This window comes from Macaca nemestrina, chromosome 2, assembly GCF_043159975.1.
Source record: "Macaca nemestrina isolate mMacNem1 chromosome 2, mMacNem.hap1, whole genome shotgun sequence".
Classification (NCBI taxonomy): Eukaryota; Metazoa; Chordata; class Mammalia; order Primates; family Cercopithecidae; genus Macaca; species Macaca nemestrina.
This window is the reverse complement of record NC_092126.1, coordinates 84,385,814-84,398,327: the sequence shown is the minus strand read 5'-3', so window position 1 is coordinate 84,398,327 and position 12,514 is coordinate 84,385,814. Positions and strand designations below refer to the sequence as shown.

Sequence of the window (12,514 nt, the reverse complement as noted above, 5' to 3'; positions counted from 1 at the left end):
TTATTTCTCTCAGTAAGTACAATAGCATCTAGAAAAAAATGAGGAAATTTTTGCATATTATGTTAGAAAGGAAGCAATAAGTAAATTGTAACTATGTTCACGGAGTGAATGTGGGTTGTTGTTCTTTTAAAAATGGTTTTACTTTTTAGCAATGCATAGTGGCACATGCCTGTAGTCCTAGTTATTCTGGAGGCTGAGGCAGGAGGATCACTTGAGCTCAGGAGTTCAAGGCTGGATTGAGCTATGATCACACCACTGTACTCCAGCCTGGGCAAGAGAGCAAGAGCTTGACTTAAAAAAAAAAAAAAAACAGTTTTATTTTAAGAGTATATGAAGCAAAGTGTAAAAGCCTCCCAGTGCTAATGTTTCCTTCCACCCACAGTCCCACCTCTGGATTCGTAGGTAGCTGGGCTTTGAAGTCAGATCAATCAAAGTTGATCACCAGCTTCATCACTTCCCAGCCGTGTGGCCCTGCCAAGTTTCCTACCTTCTCTAAGCTACTCATTAAAAATGCTGGTAACAATGGGACCCAGCTCCTAAAGTTATTGTGAAGATTAAATGAGATCATGATATTAATCTCTTTGTACGGTACCTGGCATGTAGTACAAATTTAGCAAATATTGGCTAATGTTCATATTTATGTTAATATCAATAATTATAGTTGATATTATTGTATTTTGGCTAAGGCAGTGTTTATCTATTTGTTATCTGAAAAGGAAAGTGTCTGCTTCTCTTTGATGTTCTACTTCCCAATCTTGTTGAAAGTTGAGAATAGAAAATTCTCTGATTTCATCACTGAATAACTGGAGGCCATTAAATCTTCCCTGCAAAGATTTTCAGTTCTATAATTCAAAACGAGAAAAAAAAAAAAAACCCTTATTTACTTTCCAGATACAAATGCAAACAGAAATAAAACACAGCTGCTCTTATCTCTCCATGGGCACCATCTCTTCTTGGTACTGAAAAAGATAATGATCTTGCAGTATAATTTTATAAGGAGGTAACAAAATCAATTACATTATCTCAAGTGTAAACACTGAAGCCCTTATCCAATTGCTGACTAATATAGGCTGTGCCTGTGGCAGCTGCTCACCCCCTATTATAGATTATTTTAGATGAAAGAAAACATTGACTGATAAATGAAGATTTGACAACATAGGAGCATAGATGGTTTTACAGCTTGATATTCAAGAATGAAACCAGCAATACAATGGTTGGATGAAAAGTCAGCACACAATGCCCATGGACACAAGTAAAGGTAAAGATGGACAAATGATTCATTGTCTATTATTAAATAGTAAAGTCTTTACAAAAGCATGAACAAATCTGCAAATGCTTTGGGTCCATTTCCACATGGTCTTATAAAATATTATAAACCATAAAAGTAAAAGGCTAAGAAGGAACTCAGGAAGCTGTTGAGATATGTCATTTTCATAATTGAAGTGACTGTGGGATTAGTATGATCCCTTCCAAGGTATGGTGACTAAAGTAGAGGACGTCTCTTGTCACAGGACTTAAATTTCATATAAAAGATTAATTTAAATTTATAGACATTCAAGCCCATAAAATAAAAGTAATAATTATGGGCCTCTGTAACCAACTCCATAAGATTTTAGAGCCAGACAAAATCTGCTTTATAAACTCAACACTGACACAAGTTGAGTGACCTTGGACGATTGCTTAACTAAATCTCTCAGAATAATCATATCTACCATGTGGGGTCATTGTGAGTATTAAATAACATAACTGTGCTAAGCATAATTGTGCTACAATTGTGCTTAGCATGTAATAAACACTTGATAAATGATAAGATGTTTTCTTTGTTTCATGTCTCACTCTTCAAGTTTTTCTTAAGTGAATATGCTTCTTTTTTCTCTATCTGAAGTTGGATATTTATTTTAGCTTGATGCGTTAGCTCTGTAACACCGTATAGATTACTGAAGTCTTTGTATTTCTTAAAATTAACAGGCATTTTTAGGATCAGCACGTAGTTCAAAAGGAAGGTTATTTGGAGTAACCTTTGTCTTCACTATGTTAAGAAAGTTGACAAAGTTAATAAGTCTGTTTAATCAATAAAAAATATCTGAAGTCTTTAAAAATTAACAAGCTGCAATGATATGATGTAATTTCTTATCTGTTTTTCCTTGTCTCTTTTCCTCTAAATTTTTCATTACCTTGTATTTTGAGTAGAATAAAATCTGACACATTGTTAAGTGTTTGTTGAATGAAGAGGAAAGGACATACATATTTTGATTTTGACCAAAGGCAACGCTCCTCAATGGAGGCTGAATAGATCTTAATTGAATTATGTAGGTTAGAAAACATTCTGCTACCTGCTTCTCTTACTCACATGCAAAACTACTCTGATTAATTTCTTGGGCTAGGAAAAGGGTAAAAGTAATTAAATTATAAGGGAGGCTGAACACTTTTATGGCATCTTTTATCTACAGTTAGGGTTTTTGTGTTGAAAGAACTCTAGAGATGAAATGGCTCAACCTCTTCAATTTATAGAGAGGAAACAAAGACCCTGGGAATGTAAATGGCTTCGTCTTGTGGTAACCGAGTTGCAGGAATTTATTTCCAATTCTTCCTATTAGGGTTTGCTCTTAAATGGACTTGCCCCAGGGTACTTATTTATATTAACTGTTCCATCTATTCCAAGGGCTTACATATCTACAAAGAATAGATAGCAAGGTAAAGATTGTGATTGAGAATATTGGCTTTTGGGTTAGAGAAACCTGAATTCCAGTCCCTTCTTCACCACTTACCAGCTGTGTGACCTTGGACAGATAGTTTAAAATATTGATCAAGTTACTTAGTCTTTCTTTGCCTCAGTTTCCTTATCTATAAAGAGGGAATGACAAACTCCTGTCATGCTCAAAATAGAAATAACAAACCCTCACAGATTTATTATTAATGACAAATGAGACAATGTATGTAAACAATTATAACCAGCGAGGTGCATTCTAAACAATTAGTAACTATTAACTATTATAATATAAATTAGAAGTGGGAGGGAACATTGAAGGGAAGAGATAGTCCTATACTTTGCTATAGTAGGCCACAAATTTGGCTCCAAGCTTTCTTACAGCCGACATACAGAAAGAAACATGATTGATTACATAGTTCCAGGGAACTTAGATATATTAATTTTATATATCTGGCCAAACCAGAACCTCCGTCCTTCACTCCCGTTTTTGAATTTCCAAACAGTCTCTTTCTCCCAGACATAACAGTATAGGTTTTAGAGACTCATTGAGTTATAATAAGGGCTGTATACGTTTTCCTGAGACTTTCTTGGCATTCCCATATAGCCACTTAGCTTTTTGGTAGCACTTGCAGGACAGACCCAGATAAGTGTCTTCCCCGGGCAAATTTCATTCTCAAGAAGCCCAAGACCTTGGAGGAGGCCAGGGGTGAACTTTGGGTTATATGCCTCATTTCCCTCACCCATATCAGGTGTTCCTTAATCACAGGGGCCTGCCTTATTCACCTTCACATTTTCATTCATCTCATCTCACACGTGGTGGATGCTCATTGTGATTTGCAGTTATAAATGAACATGTGCTGAAGAGTTACTGGTATGAGGGTCCTTCCGTTTTAGGGCCTGGTTTTAACAGAGAGATTATTTCTATATCAGGCAAAACAGACGTTTCATCCAACTCTGATGACATTGTGCGAAGCCTGAATCTCAATATTTTACATGAAAAATAATATCCATGTGAACTCTTCTGCCTGGGTACTGATGTGCAACGACTTGTGTTATTAAATATCGGAATGAAATAGAACTAGTTTTCTTTAAAGAAATAAAAAAAGGAGGGAAGTATAATTCTAGCACCTCAGATATCTTTCGGAATAGGTACGTTAATCAATTTCCTTTCAAGACACATATGTCATTATACCTCATGTAAAGTCGTGGCCAAATTCTCATATCTCGAAAGGTAATATACACTTTGCTTGTGATATCACCTACAGAGAAAATGTAGAAAGATTATGCTATCATAAAAATATTTCTAAATCTGTATATTTCAATATGTGAAATACTCTAAATTTTCTTTAGGAGATATTTAGACTTGCTTATTTTACATTATATTCTTTCTTCAGCTGTATTTATTATAGCAAATAATCTATTTCTTTCTCTGAATAAGCTTTCCCAAACCAATCTCCCTTGAATTACTTACCCAAGTTAATAAAGTCGGATGAGAGAAATGTTGGCATTCAATGTGGTATTTCTTTTTTTTTTTTTCTTTTTTACAATTGAGTACTCCGTTTTAATTTACAAGCTAAGAATCCTTTAAATGTTAAACAGGAACAACAACTAAAAGGTTGTTTTAGATAACTGAGTCTCACACAGAGCAGGCGGAATTGTTTCCATATGCTGTATCTAAGTCTGCATTCAAATTGTGGAATAGCATTTTATGTTATCAAAATACTAAGTCTTTGTAACCCTTTTCTTCTTTCCTAGCCCCTTTGCTTTTACTCTGTCCTAAGTTAACATGTCACTGAAAACCGAGTCACGGGTAAATACCTCTGCACTGCAGAAAATTGCTGCTGACATGAGTAATATCATAGAAAATCTGGACACGCGGGAACTCCACTTTGAGGGAGAAGAGGTAGAATACGACGTGTCTCCCAGCGATCCCAAGATACAGGAAGGTAAAGACGGATGATCTGAGCGGGGAAGAAAAGAGTTTGTCAGGGTTGCTTGGAAGAGCACAAATTTGAAGTAACCAGCAAATGATTGATTTTCCTTGCAGATGTAACACTGGGCTCAGATCATTTTGTAAGAGGCTTTCTTGTTTTAACACATGGTTCTTAAAAGAATGCCTGTAAAAGACAAGTTATGCTAATCATATATTGCATTAACTTTATTTACTTATTTTTTAGTGTATATCCCTTTCTCTGCTGTTTATAACACTCAAGGATTTAAGGAGCCTAATATACAGACGTATCTCTCTGGCTGTCCAATAAAAGCACAAGTTTTGGAAGTGGAACGCTTCACATCTACAACAAGGGTTAGAGCGTTTATGAACTCACCATTTTTTCTTTTGTCAATATATGTGAATTACTACATAGCCTTTCATTTTCCTCCCTCCTAGCTATGACCATGTTTGTGGCTGTTTGTTTGTTTGTTTTTATTTATCTATTATTTCCAAGTCATTGTCACCTGTCAAGGTTTTGCCTCCTTCCCACTTAATCTTCATTCTTATATTCCTCTTTCTTCATTCGAGCCAAAGCTCTTTCTTTTAAAAAGGCATGTAAGGCAAATTAACAATGTAATAAATTGCAAAGTGCCTCTCTTACTCTTCTTCTCTCCCTAGTTTTCTGTTTCATTTGGACTCTTGATGTGTATTTATTCCACCTTGCATGGCAAGTATAAGTCAACAAGAATTTTAGCTTTCCTAATGTTTATTTAGAATGAAAATGTTGGTGCTCCCTGGCTCTTAAGAAAAAAAGCCAGGATACTGGATTGGCCAGTGCCATTACCCCAAAATACTGTTGAGAGAATTCTGCAGGCATACTCTGCCTCTCTGATTGGTTCCTAGAAAACCATCCTTTAGTCCTCATTCATGTGCTTTTTCATTGAACGCTGAAAAGGCTTTGGAGTAAAATGTCTTCAGCAATCAAAGGTAGGCCCTTTGAAATGGATTGGACTAGAAGAAACCTTTAGGGTAGCTCCTTTTCTCTGTTCCTGCCTAGATTTTGCAGTTGTTAAGTCTCCAGGGGAGGAAAATGGCTGCAGGGTAGTGACTTTTGTCCCTTCAGGCTAAGCTCTAGCCATGGCAGAGTAAGGCCACCATTGCCTCCTGCCTCAGGGGAAGCACAGATTAATAACCAGCTGTCAGGGCACAGCTTCGCCTTCCCTTCCTCCTTGTCTTTTGGAGGTGGCATGCGCTGCATCGCTTTCTGGGTGGTTTTGCCTTGTGCTGTGTCCCAGCTTACCTGCACATACATGTACTGACTTCCAGCCTGCACTCACTTGGGTGTCAGCCTCTGGTTTAGGCTTTCCCTGTAACTTGGGTCCATGTCTCCCTGATACACCACTGAGCAGAACTCACTCAGAAATGTCTCTAAGATGAGCTTTGTTTTCTTTTTTCACCTGCCAGCATTTAGATTGAAAGATAGTTAACATGTGGGGGTAAATGACAGACTCTAGAGCCAAACTGCATGATTTAATTCATCTTTGCCTTGTGATCTTGAACGAGTGACTTAACATCTCTGTTCCTGTTTCCTCTTCTGAATAAGGGGTATAACAGTGCTTACCTTATAGGCTTGTTATGAAGATTTAGTAATGATAATACATATGTATAATATTATACAAATGTACACTGTATACTCATTACCGCATTCACTTTCTCCACCCATGCCTCCTTAATAATGGTGGCTCCTCAGGGTGGGTGGGTGGTATAGACAAGGCTGGACCTTGGAATGTGTTTCACAGGAGAAGGAGAGAAGGCATGTCATGCCATTTCTGAAGAACAAAAACAGCCAAGATGGTGCTCTTAGTATACAATACCTCTCACCCCTGCCAATTGCCTGGTTCACTGCTTATATTTGTGGACTGGACCCCTGAAGACTCATTAGGGCCTTCTCTCATTGTCTCCTCCACCTAGTTCCTTGTTTCAGGTGTGTGTGTGTGTGGATGCACACACACACAGATATGTTGGAGGAATAGCATTTGTAGGAATCGTCTCATGTGTGATTGAAAGTTTGTCTTATGTAATTCATCAAGTGAACATTTAGGGAATATTATTTCTGTAATTGGCTGCTTTTGAAAGAAATTTACTTAAGTACTTACACAAAATCAGTAGGCTGGACTTAAGTATACTTCCCTGTTACTAATTAAATATTGTTCACTGAAAGCTTTTGGAATTTTTGTTGTTATCTAAAATATCAAACATTTTTATGTATCACTGTAGGTACCAAGTATTAATCTTTACACTATTGAATTAACACATGGGGAATTTAAATGGCAAGTTAAGAGGAAATTCAAGCACTTTCAAGAATTTCACAGAGAGCTGCTCAAGTACAAAGCATTTATCCGAATCCCCATTCCCACCAGAAGGTAACCATTTTGGAATTAATTATGCCAGTATACAAGTTGAATGGAAAGTGTATTTTGGCTGGGTGTGGTGGCTCACGCCTGTAATCTCACCACTTTGGGAGGCTGAGGCAGGAGGATCACTTGAGGCCATGAGTTTGAGACTAGCCTGGGTAACGTAGCAAGACCTCCTCTCTACAAAAAAAATGAAAAATTTAGCTGGATGCGGTGGCACGTGGTGGTAGCTAGTAGTTCTACCTACTCAGCTGCAACAGGGGGATTGCTTGAGCCCAAGAGTTTAAAACTGCAGTGAGCATGATTGTACCACTGCACTCCATCCTGGGCAACAGAGCACACCCAGTCTCTAAAATAAATAAATAAAAAGTGTATTTAATTCACAGTATTGGCTAACTAGTCTATTGTTGGTAGATATTTTCAATTAAATAGTCTCTTAAAAATATGCCATCTCATGAAAGATACATTAAAGTCATAGTCACAGAATAATCTAGTAAGTGTTTGCATTCTGTGTGTTTGTGTTTTAGACACACATTTAGGAGGCAAAACGTGAGAGAGGAGCCTCGAGAGATGCCCAGTTTGCCCCGTTCATCTGAAAACATGATAAGAGAAGAACAATTCCTTGGTAGAAGAGTAAGTTGCTTCACTATTCTGTTGTTTTGAACCTAATTTTGCAGTGCTGTAGAAACACAGCATCTACTGAGGGGTGAAGTAGGCCTGGCTACAACTCCTCTCATCCACTCATCGATCCCCCAGGCTGGTTTAGCTTTTCTGGAACTAGTTAGGCAGTCCCTTCTTTCCCCAAGCCATATAATGCATTTTCTCAGAAGGGGAAGATCGTTCTTGGTTAGGACTTAACGTTATGAAGAAGCTGTTCTCCCGACTAGAACCGTTTTGAGCTTATTGTGAGTCAAAGATTGAACTCGTTGTGGATTTTGAGATCTACTCTTTTAAAATAATATATTTCCATACATAAGCTTCTGTGTTCGTAATAGCCCATCTTAAATATATGTAAAATCTCATTCCTAAACTATAGATGGAGCAGTTAGGGCCTGAGAAGAGTATGATGGAGTACAGACAGGCACAGCACGGGGACAGAAAACTCCAGGGGAGGGGCACTTCTGCCTGCTTCCAAGATGGGTGCTACAGAGTGTGGACAATTAAATTTTTTTACTAGAAAGTGAACAAGTGTTTGTTAATTTCTGTCAGTTCTGTTTGGTAATCTGAAACCTTTATGTTCCAGAGGGAATGTTTGATTTCTCCTTTGTAGTTGTCATCTTGTTTAAAATCTCTGTAGGTATCTGGACCAAATATTTTCCAAGATACCTAGACATATACAATTATATAGTTTTGGTTTACTGTGTGCACATGTGTGAATTCAACTGAAAATGAAACTTAGTGATTAAGCAAAACCATGCTGAATTTTCTATCATGGTCAATATGATTGACATCTGTTGCTCCAGTGCACCAAGCCTATACTCCTCTACTCCCCATCTGCCTCCACTCACAGTTTAGCATATTTAAAATCAGTACATTCTACTAGAAAGTCGTTTAACCTCTCTCCACTTTTTTTCCTGGAAAGCTGTTTAAAAATTGTAGTGTATCTTTCAGTAAGTTCAGTGTTAGAATTGAAAAAAAAATGAAAGTTTTTGGTAATATCAACAAATTCTTTAAAACAACTTATAGCAAGTCCTGCTATAATAGCTATGGAGGATTAAAAGAATATATAGCTCAGGGCTTGTCGGCAGTTTATAGAAGACCTAAGCATATGGAAAGTTAAAAAGTAAGAAGATATTTAAATAACAGTTCAAGAGAATTATGGAAATGACAGACTAATGCTATTCAGGATTCCTTGCTCCGTGATTATATTATTAAATAATTGAATAACTTATACAAGTTAAGATGAAAATGATGATCTCATCATTGTCACTACTGTTTGATTTTTAAAAATAAATATGACCATGTTAACACTTACCTAAATTATTTGCATTACAGAAACAACTGGAAGATTACTTGACAAAGATACTAAAAATGCCCATGTATCGAAACTATCATGCCACAGTAAGTACCAGTCAGTGATTTGAGTTCGGAGTAATTTTCACTATAGTAAATTGTCAGCTAAATTTTGGATCATTTTATTAACACAAGTGATTGTATCCACATCTACATTCGTCCTTGAATTAAATTAAGTGAATACAAAGTTGATTTGACAGCAAGGTCCAGTTTACAATGGTGTGATGCTGTTTAAAAAAGTTGAATGAACTTAATATGTCTATAAAAATAGATTTAAATGAACTTGAAATGCTGCTAGAAGCTAGATTATCTAGAAATCAGCCTTCTTCTCTTCTCAGGTTTCCAGGAAAATGCCAAAAAACATTTTTAGCTACAAAGAGTAACTGTTGAGTAGTAAGTGATGAAAACAGTTGAGGGGAGTTGAATGCCTAAAGATTTTGTGGTGGGTAGGGCGGTTGCCATCTGATTGGCTTGTCATGCCTGTTAAAGGCCTGTCTTTTCATTCCAAAGTGAGAAGCATGGGAAAAGCTAGGAAAGAAAAAAACGCTTGAGGAATCCAAGTAAAGAGAGAAGAGGTGATGGGGCTTAGATGCAGCCACAGAAATTAAGCTTGGGTTATGCAGCTGGCAAGCAGGGAGGGAGTACGTTTCCTAGTGTCGGCTAACGATTAGCTCTGAGCTGTTAAAGGTGGGGTGTTTTTAAAGGTTTAGCCTTCAATTATCCAGAGGTCTGGATAACTGAGAATGCACGGGTTTATTGGATGTATGTATGCCTTTGTATGAATTGTATTGTTATGGGGCCGTGTGCATCTATATTATATGTGTGCAGAACTCAAGAGTTGGTGCAATTGTGATTTGGCCACTAGTTTAGAGAATGGCATCACATAAACACATAAACAGAAAGAGGAAAGACCTTAGTGTATTTTGGAGAGGATTCAAGAGCAATTGGCTCTGTGAGTTTCTCATAACAGGAGCTGCCTCGCTGCTGCCTTGCAACACACAGTTTGGAGTCTGGTCCAAATATATATCCAGCTGGTCCCCATTGCACACAGCTGACCTGAGTCTAGGTCACTACCTGCCTCCTGCAGCAGCTTGCACTGGGGCATTCGATGGACTTGAGGGAGCTTCTATGTCTTGGTAAACCTGGAGAAGGGTTTTCTGAGGAAAACAGGAATTCAGATTGCACCAGAGAATCTCAAGAGAAGGATGATGGGAGGCAGGGGTTTCTTTTCTTCTGGGACTCAGTAACTTGTATTGTTGAAATAACATAATGAATAAGGATACTACTACTATTGTTAATAAAAATGATACCTCCTGTTGTGTTGTCTGAAATCAGACAACAGACAATTATTTAAATGTGTATTAGTACCCATATGCAATAATTTTCCATTTCTTTTACTTTTCTGCCTGCCTGTGACTTTACTTTTACTATTTCTTTTGGCTTTAACAGTTCTTGGTGAGTTCATTCTTCTCTTTTTATGTACTTTTCTACATTTGGGATTCTACTATTGACTAAAGAATGTTTATGTATAAAAAATGTTCATTTTAATACTTTTCTGGTCATAAAAATATTTTCAAAGTTAAGCCATGTTGTATTTAGAAATTCCAGAGTGACCTATAAACATTTCCTTTGGAAGGGAAAGCCTCATTAGCAACTGGCTGAGGAGATTCTCCCTCTTATTTTCTTTTTCTATTTTTTTCCTTTTTATTTTTTATTTTTTATTTTTTTTTGAGACGGAGTCTCACTCTGTTGCCCAGGCTGGAGTGCAGTGGCATGACCTCGGCTCACTGCAACCTCCGCCTCCCAGGTTCAAGCAATTCCCCTTCCTCAACCTCCCAAGTAGCTGGGACTACAGGCGCCCGCCACTACGCCCAGCTAATTTTTGTATTTTTAGTAGAGACAAGGTTTCACCATGTTGGCCAGGATGGTCTCGATCCCTTGACCTTGTGATCCGCCTACCTCGGTCTCCCAAAGTGCTGGGATTACAGGCGTAGCCACCGCACCTAGGCTCCCTCTCATTTTTGATGGTTACTGAGATTATTCTTTCCAACAGCTGAATTGTTCAATATGATTCAAGCACAGGATACAATTTGATATACATTAATTCTCTAACGTTCTTTTTCTTTAAATGTAGTCTGGCCTAAAGACTAGATCTGTAGGCCTCTGCCTCATATTTGTGAAATGAGATTGGAATCTATGTGTTTTCTTCAATAATTGTGAGAAATATTAAAAAACTGTTTGTTAAAAATGCTTTACTGTCTGTAAAAAGCATATTAAAAGTTATTTTAACATGTATATAATAAATTTACACTTTCATAAGTATAAAACAAACCTATTTTAAGTGAATTCAGGTCCTTAAGCAGATAGAATCATGGATCAGAGGTCAAGGGACTGAACAGGATATGTTCTTAATCTCTATAGGGCCATCCAGATCTGTATTTGGAACAAGTGTGTTTAACAAATAGCTCAAGTGATTCTTACCATCAGGAGTTTGAGAACTAAACTAAAATGCTATGGTCAGCTTAGAAATGTCTTGGTAAAGTTAGACCACTTTAAAAAGTGGAGATAGGGCTGGGCATGGTGGCTCATGCCTACAATCCCAGCATTTTGGGAGGCTGAGGCAGGTAGATCACCTGAGGTCAGGAGTTCGAGACCAGCCTGGACAACATGGTGAAACCTTGTCTCTACTAAAAATACAAAAATTAGCCAGGCGTGTTGATGGGCGCCTGTAATCCCAGCTACTTGGGAGACTGAGACAGAAGAATCAATTGAACCTGGGAGGCAGAGGTTGCAGTGAGCCACGATTGTGCCACTGCACTCCAGCCTGGGCTACAGGGCAAGACTCCACCTTAAAAAAAAAAAAAAAAAAAAGTGGAGATAAATTTATTATAAAGGTGTTTGTATAATAGGATTTTTGCCAAAGGAATTTGGTTTAGGGTTCTAAGCACTGACATTATTTTTCTTAAATGGCCTCTGAAATTAGACATGGACAGTTCTTTCCTCTCACTTTATAGTCATTGGTTGGGTTTGTGCTCAGACTTTTCTCCCATGATTATGAAGACTTGCTCTGATTTTAATTCTTTTTTTTCCTTCTTACGCTTCTGCAAAACAGAGCATCCTAGTGTTTTAGTGTAGTCATCATCAGACAGTCCCCTCAGAGACTATGGGTGATTTGTTCAGTTTTCTTTGCTCATTTGTAAAATGAGGACAAATGTATTTCCCCTTTACTCTAAGCATAAATATGTAAAAAATACCAATATCTGAGTTGTGTAATAACATATAAAAAAATCTCAAACAGGAATTCCTTTTGTATTCTGAAATTGTATTAGTGCTGGCTGTGGTAGAGAACTCACTAGCTAGGCATTTTAATTAGTAACTGGAAAATGTTTATTTTCCAGGGAATTAAAATAAGAGGAATAAGGAGCAGTAAATGTACCTTTTTCA

General features: G+C 37.4%; 1 protein-coding gene across 4 annotated transcripts in view; it reads left to right on the top strand.

Annotated features, from left to right (window-relative positions):
* The window catches only part of LOC105465688 (phospholipase D1), a 206,611-nt gene that overhangs the window by 66,574 nt on the left and 127,523 nt on the right, over window positions 1-12,514 (top strand). For all 4 annotated transcript variants that reach the window (XM_011714270.3, XM_071091242.1, XM_071091240.1 and 1 more), the window contains exons 2-6: window positions 4,466-4,656; window positions 4,888-5,015; window positions 6,921-7,066; window positions 7,585-7,690; window positions 9,053-9,118. In XM_011714270.3, the coding sequence (XP_011712572.2) occupies window positions 4,497-4,656; window positions 4,888-5,015; window positions 6,921-7,066; window positions 7,585-7,690; window positions 9,053-9,118 (606 nt within the window). In that variant the 5' untranslated portion in view covers window positions 4,466-4,496. The remainder of the gene's footprint in view (window positions 1-4,465; window positions 4,657-4,887; window positions 5,016-6,920; window positions 7,067-7,584; window positions 7,691-9,052; window positions 9,119-12,514) is intronic.